The 12,438-nt window shown below is 40.3% G+C and overlaps 1 protein-coding gene across 1 annotated transcript in view; it reads right to left on the reverse strand.

Moving 5' to 3' along the window:
* Positions 1-1,056: 1,056 nt before the first annotated feature.
* Positions 1,057-12,438, reverse strand: part of LOC109970351 (voltage-dependent T-type calcium channel subunit alpha-1I-like) — a gene marked incomplete at its 5' end in the record, with an annotated part of 125,189 nt that continues 113,807 nt past the window's right edge. The window contains 5 exons of the mRNA XM_020617854.1: positions 1,057-2,875; positions 4,774-4,976; positions 5,328-5,502; positions 7,061-7,195; positions 9,732-9,872. Coding sequence (XP_020473510.1) covers positions 2,228-2,875; positions 4,774-4,976; positions 5,328-5,502; positions 7,061-7,195; positions 9,732-9,872 — 1,302 coding nt within the window. The remainder of the gene's footprint in view (positions 2,876-4,773; positions 4,977-5,327; positions 5,503-7,060; positions 7,196-9,731; positions 9,873-12,438) is intronic.

Below are 12,438 nucleotides of genomic sequence, written 5' to 3' on the forward strand. Positions count from 1 at the left end.
CAACAACCTGACCCAATGGTTGCAGTGACACTGGAATTGACAAACATGTAGAATAGGACAATCGATCCTGTGTGTCACAGTAAATGATAACCGATGCTGCCTCAGTGACACTTCACAAAATCCCGACATAAAATCTAGCACGTCAGAATTTTTCTCATTGTCTATGACATGTTGGGGAGACGCCGACCAACAGGAGCATAGACTGCTCCACTTTTCACATGCTTGGTGTACTGGGCTGAACAATACTGATACAGCTAACGTTAGCATAGTGACTCACGGTCACTACCCTATCAGGACTAGCTAGCCAGTTTTCAGTTTTACTACAATTTGTACTAAAACACAGAACAGATGAGGCTTTTTTTAAGACAGTATTTGGTCATAAATCAAAGTGCTAGACAAATTAAGTTCATATGACGATGGTTTTGTAGGAACACTGAGGGGAATGAATGTCTGAGACGTTTCAATAAATACTTTAAGTAAAAACTTTGAAGTGATGGTTGCACTATATATTTATGGACCCTATGAATGTCGGTGTAAAACTTCATAGCAGCCCATCCACAGTTCTTGAGATAGTTCAATCTGGATCATTGTGGTGGACTATTATTATTCCCAGTGTCCTGCAGCAGGGATAATCACTATTATAGGTAGTTAGCATGCTGACAGAAGTTTACACACTGAAATAATTCAATAACACAACACTGTCAATAGCATATTTAACACAGTGAACAACCCTTCCTCCATCAAACGTGAATCAATGAGTGTATTAGCTCGTTTGGTTTCCAGGCTAAGCTACATAGACTGCTAGTCTCACATGGGGTGAAGCTGGGAAACCAGATGGCATCAAACTGTTTCTTACCCCTGTAAATGGATACTTTAAATGTTTCATAATAGTTTTAGAACATTTGGTTTATTTGCCTTGCAAAGCATATTTTAATAATTTCATTGTCTTTTATGTTTAAATCTGTTAAATATATCATTCATTTTCTATTTAGTTTCTTAAATGGTATGGGCATTGAATATTAGGAGAGAGAGAAACAGTATTTTGATTTTTCTGTATGTCCTGCACATATAGTGAATTGACAATTAAAAAAATCTTGAATCTTGAAAGAAATTTAACATTTTTTTCCACTGTTCATTTCAGTGCCACATCTGTCTTAGAGGGAAATATTATAAGCATCAGAAAAGTCTTTGAAAGTAATGAATGTCTCTTAAAGACACTTTCAAATGCTATATTACAGCAGATAGCAAAAGATTATTTGCCAGTAGTATTTGGCCCAGGTCTGCACTCAGTACATTTTAGCCCTTTCATGGGTATGTGGAAAGCACAAGTCCACTCTAAAAGTGGCCATAGCCTCCAATAACAACCCACATATATTCTCAGCAGCAGTCACATTTCCATTGTTCTGTTCAAAAAAAAAGGCCCTTTGTCAAATTTCAGATTAGTCAAGCTCTTTGTCCTTGTTTCCTTCTTCCTCACAAACAACAACAGGCGTCTACATTCACACAGCTTCAACATTTCGAAGTTGAAAAAGAATAGAGAAAATAAACAACCTTTCAACATTCTGTTACCCATCAAATCTCCTAAAGAGGAAACATGGCTGGTTGATGCTACTATTAGCGATGGATATTACAAAAAATAAATAAATAGCTGTACATGGTTCAGTTCTTCCTCAAAAGAAACTTCAGAATTTGTCATTTGTCCACTGTTAACAACACTTTTTCTGCACAAAGGTTGAGGGCACATTGGGTCAAGCAAGCCCTGTTCCTTGAAGAAAATTTATTTTTTTTCTAGAAGTTCACCTTGGTGATGTTTGTCAGTCACTGTAATTTTCAGGCCTGTGTTTCTAATGTTTTTCTGACTACTCAGCATTTCAGCATGGCTGAAATGTAAAGCCCAGGATTGCCAGGCTGATCCTAGTTATACTATACAACTAAGCCCCCTCTCATTCTCATTAAGTCTTTTCAAAAAGCAACCACACCTGTGAAAGAGAAAGGATGTCAAACCTCAGAAGCAACTGTAATCTTTTGAGAAATGACTGATTGCAAGCAGCCAGATCTGAGGAGGAGGAGGAGGAGGACAGAGAGAGAGAGAGAACAGATGATTCAAAGACAAGAGAGAATTTCAGAACTGGACACCGGGCAGGTATTAAAAGTCTCTCCCTGTTGTGTTCAAGGTCGAGAAATGCAAATAGTTAAAGAGTTTTACTACAGAGAGGCAACAAGTGTTTCATCTATCTTTCCTAGAGGCTGTATCTGTGGGCCGGCTGCTGCGTTTCATGCTGAAGCCTGTGATATCACTGTCCTTCTCCTCACCTTGCACCCTTCCCTCCATCCAGGGGTTGGACAAGTAACCATGGGCGCCTATGTCATCAAAATGGCGGCAATCTTTACTCCGGGCAGATAGATTGGTCTGGTCCAGTGAACCTGTGCTGTTACATTTCTTCACCATTTGGGTTGCCAGAGTGCTCGGGGAGTGCAGTGACGTTAGTGAAAGGCTGTTCAGTGTTTCTGACAAGTGTTCACTGTTGAAGGTTTGGCGGCAGCCTGTCCCCGCGCCCACATCCTCATCTGAGGGGTCCATGGAGTCCTGCCGGGGACAACCATGACTGGCGCTGCCACCACCGCAGCTGCTCTGGCTTTTCTGGTGCCCCCTGGCAAATGTCGTACTGCGTCTCTTTAGTAAAGATTGATCCTGGTCTCCTGTGACTGGTTTCTCAGGGTGCAAGGGGTGGCTGGGGAGGTGGCAGAGCAGAGGCATGGGGAGAACCAGATCTTGAGGTGGGGAGACGCTGAAGCTGAGCCCTTCATCTAGTGCAGTCTGCAGGCTTCCTTCTGAGCTGCCTGTGGCCCAGGAGGAGTCACTGTGAGCTGGGTGCTGCACACAAAGAAAACAATGAAAGGAAGCAATTAGTCTTGAATAGGCAAGAGAAAACTGTGGGAATTAAAACTAAGATCTGGTTGCACAATTAAAATTAAATCAGGCAATACAATTCAGTAATTTAAACCAAGGTTGCATATTAGTTTCAGCCCCAACAGAGAATGTGAAGTTGTTATCATGCCATGTTGAATTTCAGGTAAATGTGCCATTAGCTCCCGAACTGAGAGCTCAGTGTGCAGAGTCATTTTTCAATCTGTAGTTCTCGTTGACGGGATCTCTAGGTCCACCATGAGTTAGCTACAGTCAGCTAAGGTTATCTACTCTGAAATACCATAGTATAGCGAGATCTACTCAATTTAAGCAACTTTTTAGCCAAACAAAACAAGAATGTATGAAGGCAAATACAGCACTTATCTTTCAAAATGGTGCCCCTGTTGCAACATTCAACACGGCCTGACGTACCTTCACATTCTCTATAAATAAAGTGAAAAATGTTAATCATGGTTTCACTCCATCGCTACAGCCTATCAATGCAGCATTTGTTAAAGATTTTAAAGAAACACCTCAACAGTTAAAGCTAAACAGAGATTTGAGTTTAAATTGGATTTGAAAAAGGTGAAGCCGCAGGGTAGAATTTTATCTTGGCTTAGAATAAAAGGAAAGGTTTAAAATCTAAGATGTTTAGCGTGAATCTAGGTTTAAAGCTTTGGTGCAACAGAACGGCCTGGCCATGAGCGATCCTTGGTTTCAGGTTTATCTTGGCACAATCCACCCACTGTACAATATAGCATTTGTTTCATTCAAAATGTTACATGGGCAGGAGGGTGTTAGTCATTGTTTCTAATCCTGGCACTGCCACATGCTATGCACTCAGTGTACAAGAACACAGGGGAGAGTAAAAGATTGTGAAAAAGGAAAAAACTGAAGAACTGGCAGAAAAAGACAGAGAGAGTAGACAGAGAGAAGTGGTGTGGAGAGACAACACCAGAGAAAGACGTAAAGAAATGAAGTCAATCTACAAGGAAAAGGGACATGAGAGACGTGTGAAGATCGTGAGCCGAGAACAGCAGCGTGCACAGAGTTGGTGTCAGGCTCAGGGCTGGCCAGGCTAATCAACTGAGTGCCGCAGAGCATTACTGTAGCAGCTGAGGATCACAGAGGCACTCAGGCACGAGCTGAACAAACCAAACAGGTAGGAGAGAAACAAAGAAAATCTGTCTCCATGGTTACACAGGAAATAGAACTAAAATAAGAGCATTTTCATTCTTGTTTGTTTCATGCAGGAGTCAGTAGAGGCAAGGTGTTATATTCAATACGGGCAAGATGAAAGCTTTCATTATGAATAAATCATTTCATACTACAGTAGTACTTCAGTGAAGGGTGGGAAGTGTCACAGCTACTGTATGTGCACAAATTAGAAATACAGTGATTTATCTATTCGGTTCTGATTAGCCATTCCAAGGTCTTCAGTTTATGACAAACCACACAATTGATCTCAGATCAACTCATCGCTCTGCAGACACAAATTCATTTGTAATCAAATTAAGTGCTGCCACATTTTTCCAAAAGCACAGTGGACCTCGTTTAGTGTCAACAAACTATAATAAAATACTTTTAAGTCGGTATTTTGTGTCGATGACCTGTGTCTTTGTTACTGTGTAACAGTATGAAGCTTTCAGTTCACAACCTCATTCAACATTATAGCATTTGGCAAATCCCATCTGAATGCCAGAGCGTGTTTGATGCATGACAGCTCTGGTTCGCTGGTCCATTGCTCAGGGATTGTCTATTTACACTGTTCCACTATGTCTCTGATGTGTTGTACTGAAATACTGATGCCGGTTTGTCATTCGTCTATGCGCCCAACCATCCAGACACACATGAATCCATAGTACCTGAGAGCTCAGTGGTCTGCTGTTGGCTCCAGGTGAGCGAAGAGAGGCCCAGGAGGCAGGGAAGGCCAACCTGGATGACCCTCTGTCTCCTGGGCTAACGCCATTCCCAGGGCTGCCTGGATGAGCTGCAGCTGCTGGGTGGAAAAAGTCAGCTGGAGGGTGAAAGGTGTGTGAAGACCCTCCACCACCTCCGCCATCACCATCTGAAAAGGGAGGGTTATAGTTCTGTACAGTTTTGTTAGTGCTAAGGTACAAAACAGTTTTAGTTCAACATACTGCTTTTTTTCATCTTATGGTTCCATTTTCACTCAACAACAATAAAAAATGTCAACAACTACAGCTACCACAAATAGTCTTGTGAAGTCAGGGGTGGGGGTCTGGACATACAGAGAAAATCTAATTAAGCTAAATTGTTTTGGAACACGACAACAACCTACGAGGAATTGTTTATTTCAGAAACTGTCATGGCATCACAGATCCATTTACTCTGAATAACAGTACTAAATCAATACATTCTTTGACATGCTTTACTACCACTGCGTGTATTTTGGTACCTGTGCAATGTGCTGCACTTTGCTGCTCCAGTGAGGGAGAATTTAAGTGAGGATGGGTGCACATCTCAAACACCTCCTGGGCCCCTTCCTCACTTCCTAAGCTGGAGGGACAAAGCCCTCGGTAGCCCTCATGGGCGAGCAGCTCCTCCGAACTGTGGGAGTCACTGCTGCCTCTCTGACATGGAGACGGGGAAATTATGCAGGATAGTGAAGACAGAGGGGCAAGTGAAAGGGAAGGAGACAAGAGGCAAAGATGCAAAAAGAATAAGCATGATATGCAAGTGCACTGATATTCACTGGAGCGAGAAAGATCAAACTGAAGCCTTTCATTTCCCTGTGTCATAATGGAAAACTAAGTACAATTTGTTTCCAATTTCATAAAGCTCCCTTTTCATGTCCCTTCTTTTATCCATTTGTACAAGTCAGATTAAAATTGGATGTGGTGAAAAGAAAGAAACGTCAAGCATCAAAGCTTCAAATTGTTCAGCTGTTGTTGTTGGTTGTAAACCTGGATCAAATGCACAGCCCTTCAGTAACACAGTGATGAAACAGACCAGGTGGAACTGCTCTGAGCTGAGATATGAAAGGTCCACACACACACACACACACACACGGTGTATAGTTATCTTTCTGAGGACAGCTATTGACATAATGCATTTCCCAAACCCTAACCTTAATCATCACAGGTAAATGCAAGGCCCCAAACCTCCCCCTAACCCCAGCCTAAAACTGAACACTCATACACATCCCAGCTTGCTCATATCCAGAGCATGGAGGGAGGCAGGTGTTTTAATCAGGCAGTGCAGCGTGTAAACAGTAATTAATGATGATTATTAAGATGGCAGGGATGTGATAAGATGATGTGTGACTCCCCAAAGCCCCAAAGACATACACCGTGCACGTGTGTGTGTGTGTGTTTGCGTGTTATTTCTATGGGTAATATATTTTATTTTAGGTAAATGTTTACTTCACATGTCAAAAACACCATTAAGGCACAGCTGGTGTAAGTATAATATGATTTTACATGCAGGCCCACAAATGCAGTATGTATCACTGACTATCCTGAACATGCACTGTGTGTACAGTGGCACTAATGCTTTACTGTACCAAGAGTATGTGGGCACCTCTATGTGACTGAACAGTATAGACATTAAAATGCCCAAAGGTGTTGGATGTCAGTGCAGGTCAGTGGACAGGGGTGGAAGAAGTACTCAAATTGTTTACTTAAGTAAAAGTACCACAGTTAAAATATTCAAATAAAGGTCCTGCTTTCAAAATGTTACTTAAGTAAAAGTACAAAAGTATTGGCATCAAAATATACTTGAAGAACCAAAAGAAACGCTGAAACAGGAAAAGGCCTTTCATAAACTGCTGCCACAAAGTTGGAAGAACATTATAAAATAATATTATTTTGTGCTTTAGCATTTAAAATAACTTCACTAAAAGTAAGTGGTCAAGTTCAAACCATCAGACATACAGGATGTAGCCCCAAGTACAAAAATGCATGTAGACAGTGGTTGTACATATACAGTATGTTTGACAATATAGCAATACTTATGCAAGTATACGGTTATAAAACACAAACCAGTTCTATGCACTGCAGATAGTGATAATACTGGATTTTCACCAAGCCTGCGCCATGTGCAGGTATGGTATGGGTTTTCGTACATGCAAGCACAGGTGTGAAATGCCAATGAATGTACATTTGTGTGTGTGTTTCCGTGTGTAAGCACCTGGTTGTCTCTGACAAGCAGTTGGTAGCTGCTGTGTTCGTCCAGGCTGAGGTCATCAGGAAGTGCCAGAGACGATGACTTGTCTGACAGCTGCTCTGACATCAGAGATGCCTGCTCCACCTCCGCCAGTCGGATCTGTCCCACAGATACAAAGGAGCCAGTCAGACTGCGTCTACGGTGTAATTTGTTAACAGGATGCGATGCCACCACTTCTTGAAATCAGAATAAGAGGAGATGTGGCCCACTGACTTGGATGTAAGCATGTGAGAGTGGTTAGTGGAGAAGAAAATTTAGAAGATATACAAGGGTGAATGAGATGCCCAAGCAAAAAGATGCTCAGTATGAGATTTATGTAAAGTTTACTACTTATTATTACTGATTAAGTCATAAAAACAGAGGCTGCAATGCACAACATCAATGTATGTCTAAAGAAAAAAGTAGTATGATGTAGTTTATTCTTTTAACATCTGTATTAGCACAAAAACTAAAATTATTTTCTTTAACTAACTGGTAACACATGATTTATTGTGACTAATACACATTAGATAATTAGAAAATGGTGATATAATGTCATGTGACTCACTGTGATTAACAAAATATCATAAAATAGATGAAAAAGATATATTTCCTGAGATGGACCCATAGGATACATCCAACATTTTCACCTTACAATGGGGAGAAAAGATCAAATAAACACAAAGTTCAGCTTTAATATTCAGTGTTGACAGAACAAAGAATAACTGGGACAGAAGGTGAAAGGAGAATAAGAAAAGATCAGTGTACTGTATCGGGAATAAAAATCACATCGCATTAGTCACATTTGTATTCCAGCCAACCTCCTATACATGCCAATACTTTTTAAGCCCACAGAGAGAAAAGCAAATATTCTGCTACAGCTGTATATAGATCCTGGGTGAAGTAGTCATTATGTATATACAGTGGATAATAACTTAATGCCAGAGGCACAAGAGCCACCCCGTTAGGTCGCACTTCTTTACATGCAGCCTATAATCTAAAACATAGCAACAGTAGGCTGCTGTGACTCGTGCAATGACAAACACACACAGCTACAGATGGAGAAATGGATTCTGCCCGTACATTTGGATGAAATCATGGGATCACCTCCGCTTTGAGCTGAAATTGGCTCTTGGTCTTATTTGTGACTGATGTGCTCATATGTGTTTGTGTGTCTCAAGTGACCCAATGTTGGGAAACAAGGTTCAGAGCATAAATTATTTGGTGGTGAAATGTGTGATTGGACCTATGAGAAAAACACTGGGTGATTGTGCAACGACTCCCAGAACATTACCAGGTACAGAAATGAATATGGTGGGAATTTAGCCTGATGAGCCACACACCATTGGATATATAGCAGCTATTTCTACTTTTATAGCAAAATAATAATAATAATAATAATAATTCTGGGTTTTTACTGTATCAGATTTTGTTTAAATAAAATAAAATAATGCACAGCAGGATGAAAACTGGATTCTAAAATTATTATTAGATACTATACTGTACATTTTTTTCTAACTTTGCGGGGTTAAAAACATGGACTTTTATCAGCTCGTCCTCAGCATAATTGTCGTGATTGAAACATAGATTGATTTTAGCAATACTAAAGAAGCCTCCCCCACATTACACTTCTTACTGCTGTTAACTTCTACTTTTGCTCTGAAGAAGGTGGAGACTGAAGGAGACACTGGCTTCCCACTCGCGAAGGCTTCTGTGTGACCAGAAACTCAATATGCTTGTTAGAGCGTCTCGCCAAGCAGAAACACTGTAGTTGAGCACTGTAACATGGGTCTTCGCTTACCTGGACACACATTTTCTCTGTGACCCAACTAGATGTCTCAGTTAGTGTGTTAGCTGTCTACCTCAAGCTATTAAATACTGTACCATTTTATATTTCTTTTATGGTACATGTGGGAGAATGGTACTTTTCAGAACCAAAACATACCTGTAGCTTTACTTCTGAATGTGTGTGCAATGTCACATTGACATACAGTATAGACTAGTGTGTTGCTATGTGCACTGACACTGTATGTGTGTACTTCACTTACACTTGTGTATGTGGGTTAAAGTGACAGCAAAAGCTCATGTGAATGTGCAGATGTTTTATATTTGGGCTTTACACATGCAACTGTGTGTGTCTCCTTGTCTGTTGGTCTGTGCGTTAGCAAGCACAGGAATCAAGCGGCAGTCACTTGCTCTAGATGATGCAGATTTTATGCGACTGACAACTGTGTGCTGCCTCAGGTGAATCCTGTCTGCTTTTATATGACAACTGTGAGCTAAAGGTGAAAAAACGCTTACCTGTGGATAAAAGGAGGAAAGAAGAAAGAGCAGTAAGAGGTAGTAAAATACAAATAACACAGCACTATTTGGATCCAGTGGGAGTAAAGACAAAGCTGCTACTCCAGAAGTAGGAGTGAATAATTTTAAAAATGCAAAAATCAATGTGCAGTGCTCACTGGTAGAAAAAAAAGAAGCTTTTATTACCACATGACTAAAAAAAAAGAGACCACCAACATGTTTCTGCCCTACACCACCTTTCCTCAGGGCCAACAACCTGGGATATGTCTTTATAGCTTGCTGGCTACATGGAAAGAGAAGGATGTGTGTATGTATGTGTGTGTGTGTGTGTGTGTGTGTGTGTGGCCCCACTGACCTCTTGTGGGTGACTCTTACAGTCCTTGCAGACAGGAGGAGAGCAGTAGTGGTGGAAAACTGAACCGGAGAGGTTGTCAATCATGTCACCTTCCAACGAGTCCTTAATCAGCAGAGAGACACTGTCCAGCCACTGGCTTTCCTGCAAACAGTGTTTATTTTGTTAATGAAAACTATGATGAATATTAGTTGACGACTTATTTTTCAGGATGAAAGTGAAACTAAATAGAAAGTGAGGTTTGATAATGAGACCTATGATGAAATGTTTTACATTTTCATCAACGAATAAAAAATAAACGATAATGTGGAAGACGTACGAATGGACATGACGTAACCAAACCATCTGTGGATCACAAACTGTAGGTGCTGATCAGTAAAACAGTTTCCTCCACCAGACAAAATCTGTTTTTGTTCAGGAGCTGAATTAGCCGCCTGATGTGTTTCACCACCATCTTGCATTCAGTAACGTTCTGTCTCTGACATTAGTGCTTCCTGGAAGAAACAGCTTTTTGAATCATATTCATCTACAATCCAGACGCACAAACTGCAGCCGCACGGCGTATGAAAGGGCAGGATGATTTAACATAAAAACCTCTCTGGGCGTAGATGTAACATTAACATTTGTTTTAGTCGGATATCTTCTGTGTTGCTATCAGTCAATTCCAGGATTAATGTGGGCAGTCAACTACAAATCATCTCTAAATGTTTGCTGCAGAGATCGCACTGTTTTAATGTTGTGAACGCACATTTATGGTGGAGAACTGTGATTTACTATGGATGCAAATCATATCTTTTTAGGCACGTAATTTTTTTTTTGTAGAATTATAGAAAAGATAACGCGGCAGTCAGTAGCAGTCCTATAAGACAAAATAAAATAATATATTATTGCAGGAGCTGGATCTTAAATAAAACAAGTCACAGTCACTACAGAAACAAACTTTAGGTCGTTGTCTTTTTAATCGTCAATCAAAAACATAGGACACACGCCGTGAAGACGTTTTTTAAAGGAATACATTTTGGGAAATACTGTATATCGCCTCGTGTTCTTTCAGAAATTGAAATCAAATGATTCATGTCAAAGTCATGTCTGTGAATTTGTCACACATCTGTAACTGACTCTATATCCCCAAAAGATCACAGACATTTCTGTTAAAGTACAGATTCAACCTGTTAAACAGCTTTAAGCTGTTAAGCTTTAGAGATGTTGATACACTCTTTTCACTCTGGGATGTACCCAACTAGCGTTCCCAGATTTCCAGTCATTATTCTAAGCCAGGCTTAGAACAAATAAGCCACAATGTTGAACTTTTAACCTGGCATGTTATCAGTTAATGCTAGATGGACAACCATTCAGCTGGTGTAGAAGCAAAATCATCCTGGTTATTCAGCCACCATTCTACCAAGTATCTTACTGGCAGGCCAAAGGAATAGTTTGACATTTTGGGAAATACTGCTGCCACTCACATACTGTATCTGTCCATTAAAGAGAAAGCTGCAGCTAGCAGCCGTTTAGTGTAGCTTAACATACTGTGCATAGCCCCAGGTAATAGAGGCCCTGTAGTAAGTTTAGCCATCAATAATCAGGATATATCTGGTTTGTTTAATATGTACAAAATCAAAAGTGTAGCAATTTGCTGTTTTCTGCTGGTTATATGCTACTTTTTGGCAACCAGCAGAGGCTCCAGGAAGCTAACGTTCATGGCTACAAGGCCCTGACTAAATCTACTTTATAGCCAACAGTGGCTGTGACACATTTTACAAAGATCCATCTTTCTCATCTGTTTGAAATCTCCCCTACTCCTCTCCTTTGCCTCCTTTCATTTTAAACTTTCTTCCCCACTTTTTTGTGTAACATAGAAGAACTACATGTGGCACTGTTTAATTAACCACAGTCTGTTGGAGCTGGTGTCATTTTCAGCCACTGTTGACAGGTGCAACAAAGAAAAGACTGTGATTTTTATCTACTTAAAGCTGAGCCTGAAGGGCAGATGAATGTCAGTGTTGTAAGATTAACTGCATGAGCCCATAAAAATTGTGACAATGGTTTATTTTTGGTGATCTATAGATCTCTTTGAATTCCAACTGAGTGACAGAGAACCTGAAGTGACTGGCAGGTTCCTGTGTGAAGATTTTTCGAAGTCAGCAGCATGCACTGAGGAAATCAGATAAAATCTCAAATAAGGGAAAGGTCTTAAGGATTAAATTGCAGAATAAATCAACAGCAGTTCAGCTCTTTCCTAAGCATATATATTTTTGAAAATTAAGCTCACTCAACTTTGGCTCGAGTGAATGTGTCTGTAGAGTGCTGCAAAAACCATCATGACGCTGTCATTGCCATGTGACCAGTTAAGAAGAACCCACAGGTAAAAGATGTTCATATAACAGTATATCAAACCATATCCACTTTAAATCCATGCATGAATACTTGAAGTTACAAATACACCCATTAATTCTGTGTGATCAAGATGAACACAGGCCTAATTGCATGTCCTCACCTCTATGCATATTGCAAGTTTCTGACAAGGACTGACCATCCATCCAAATCAAATCAAATCAAATCAAATTTTATTTGTATAGCACCAAATCACAACAAAAGTCATCTCAGGATACTTTACAAAGTAAGGTCTAGAGTCTAGACCTTACTGTTATCAATATTATGACATAGGGAAAACCCAACAAATCCCCCTTGAGCAAGCACTTGGCGACAG

This window comes from Monopterus albus, unplaced genomic scaffold, assembly GCF_001952655.1.
Source record: "Monopterus albus unplaced genomic scaffold, M_albus_1.0 scaffold195.1, whole genome shotgun sequence".
Classification (NCBI taxonomy): domain Eukaryota; kingdom Metazoa; phylum Chordata; class Actinopteri; order Synbranchiformes; family Synbranchidae; genus Monopterus; species Monopterus albus.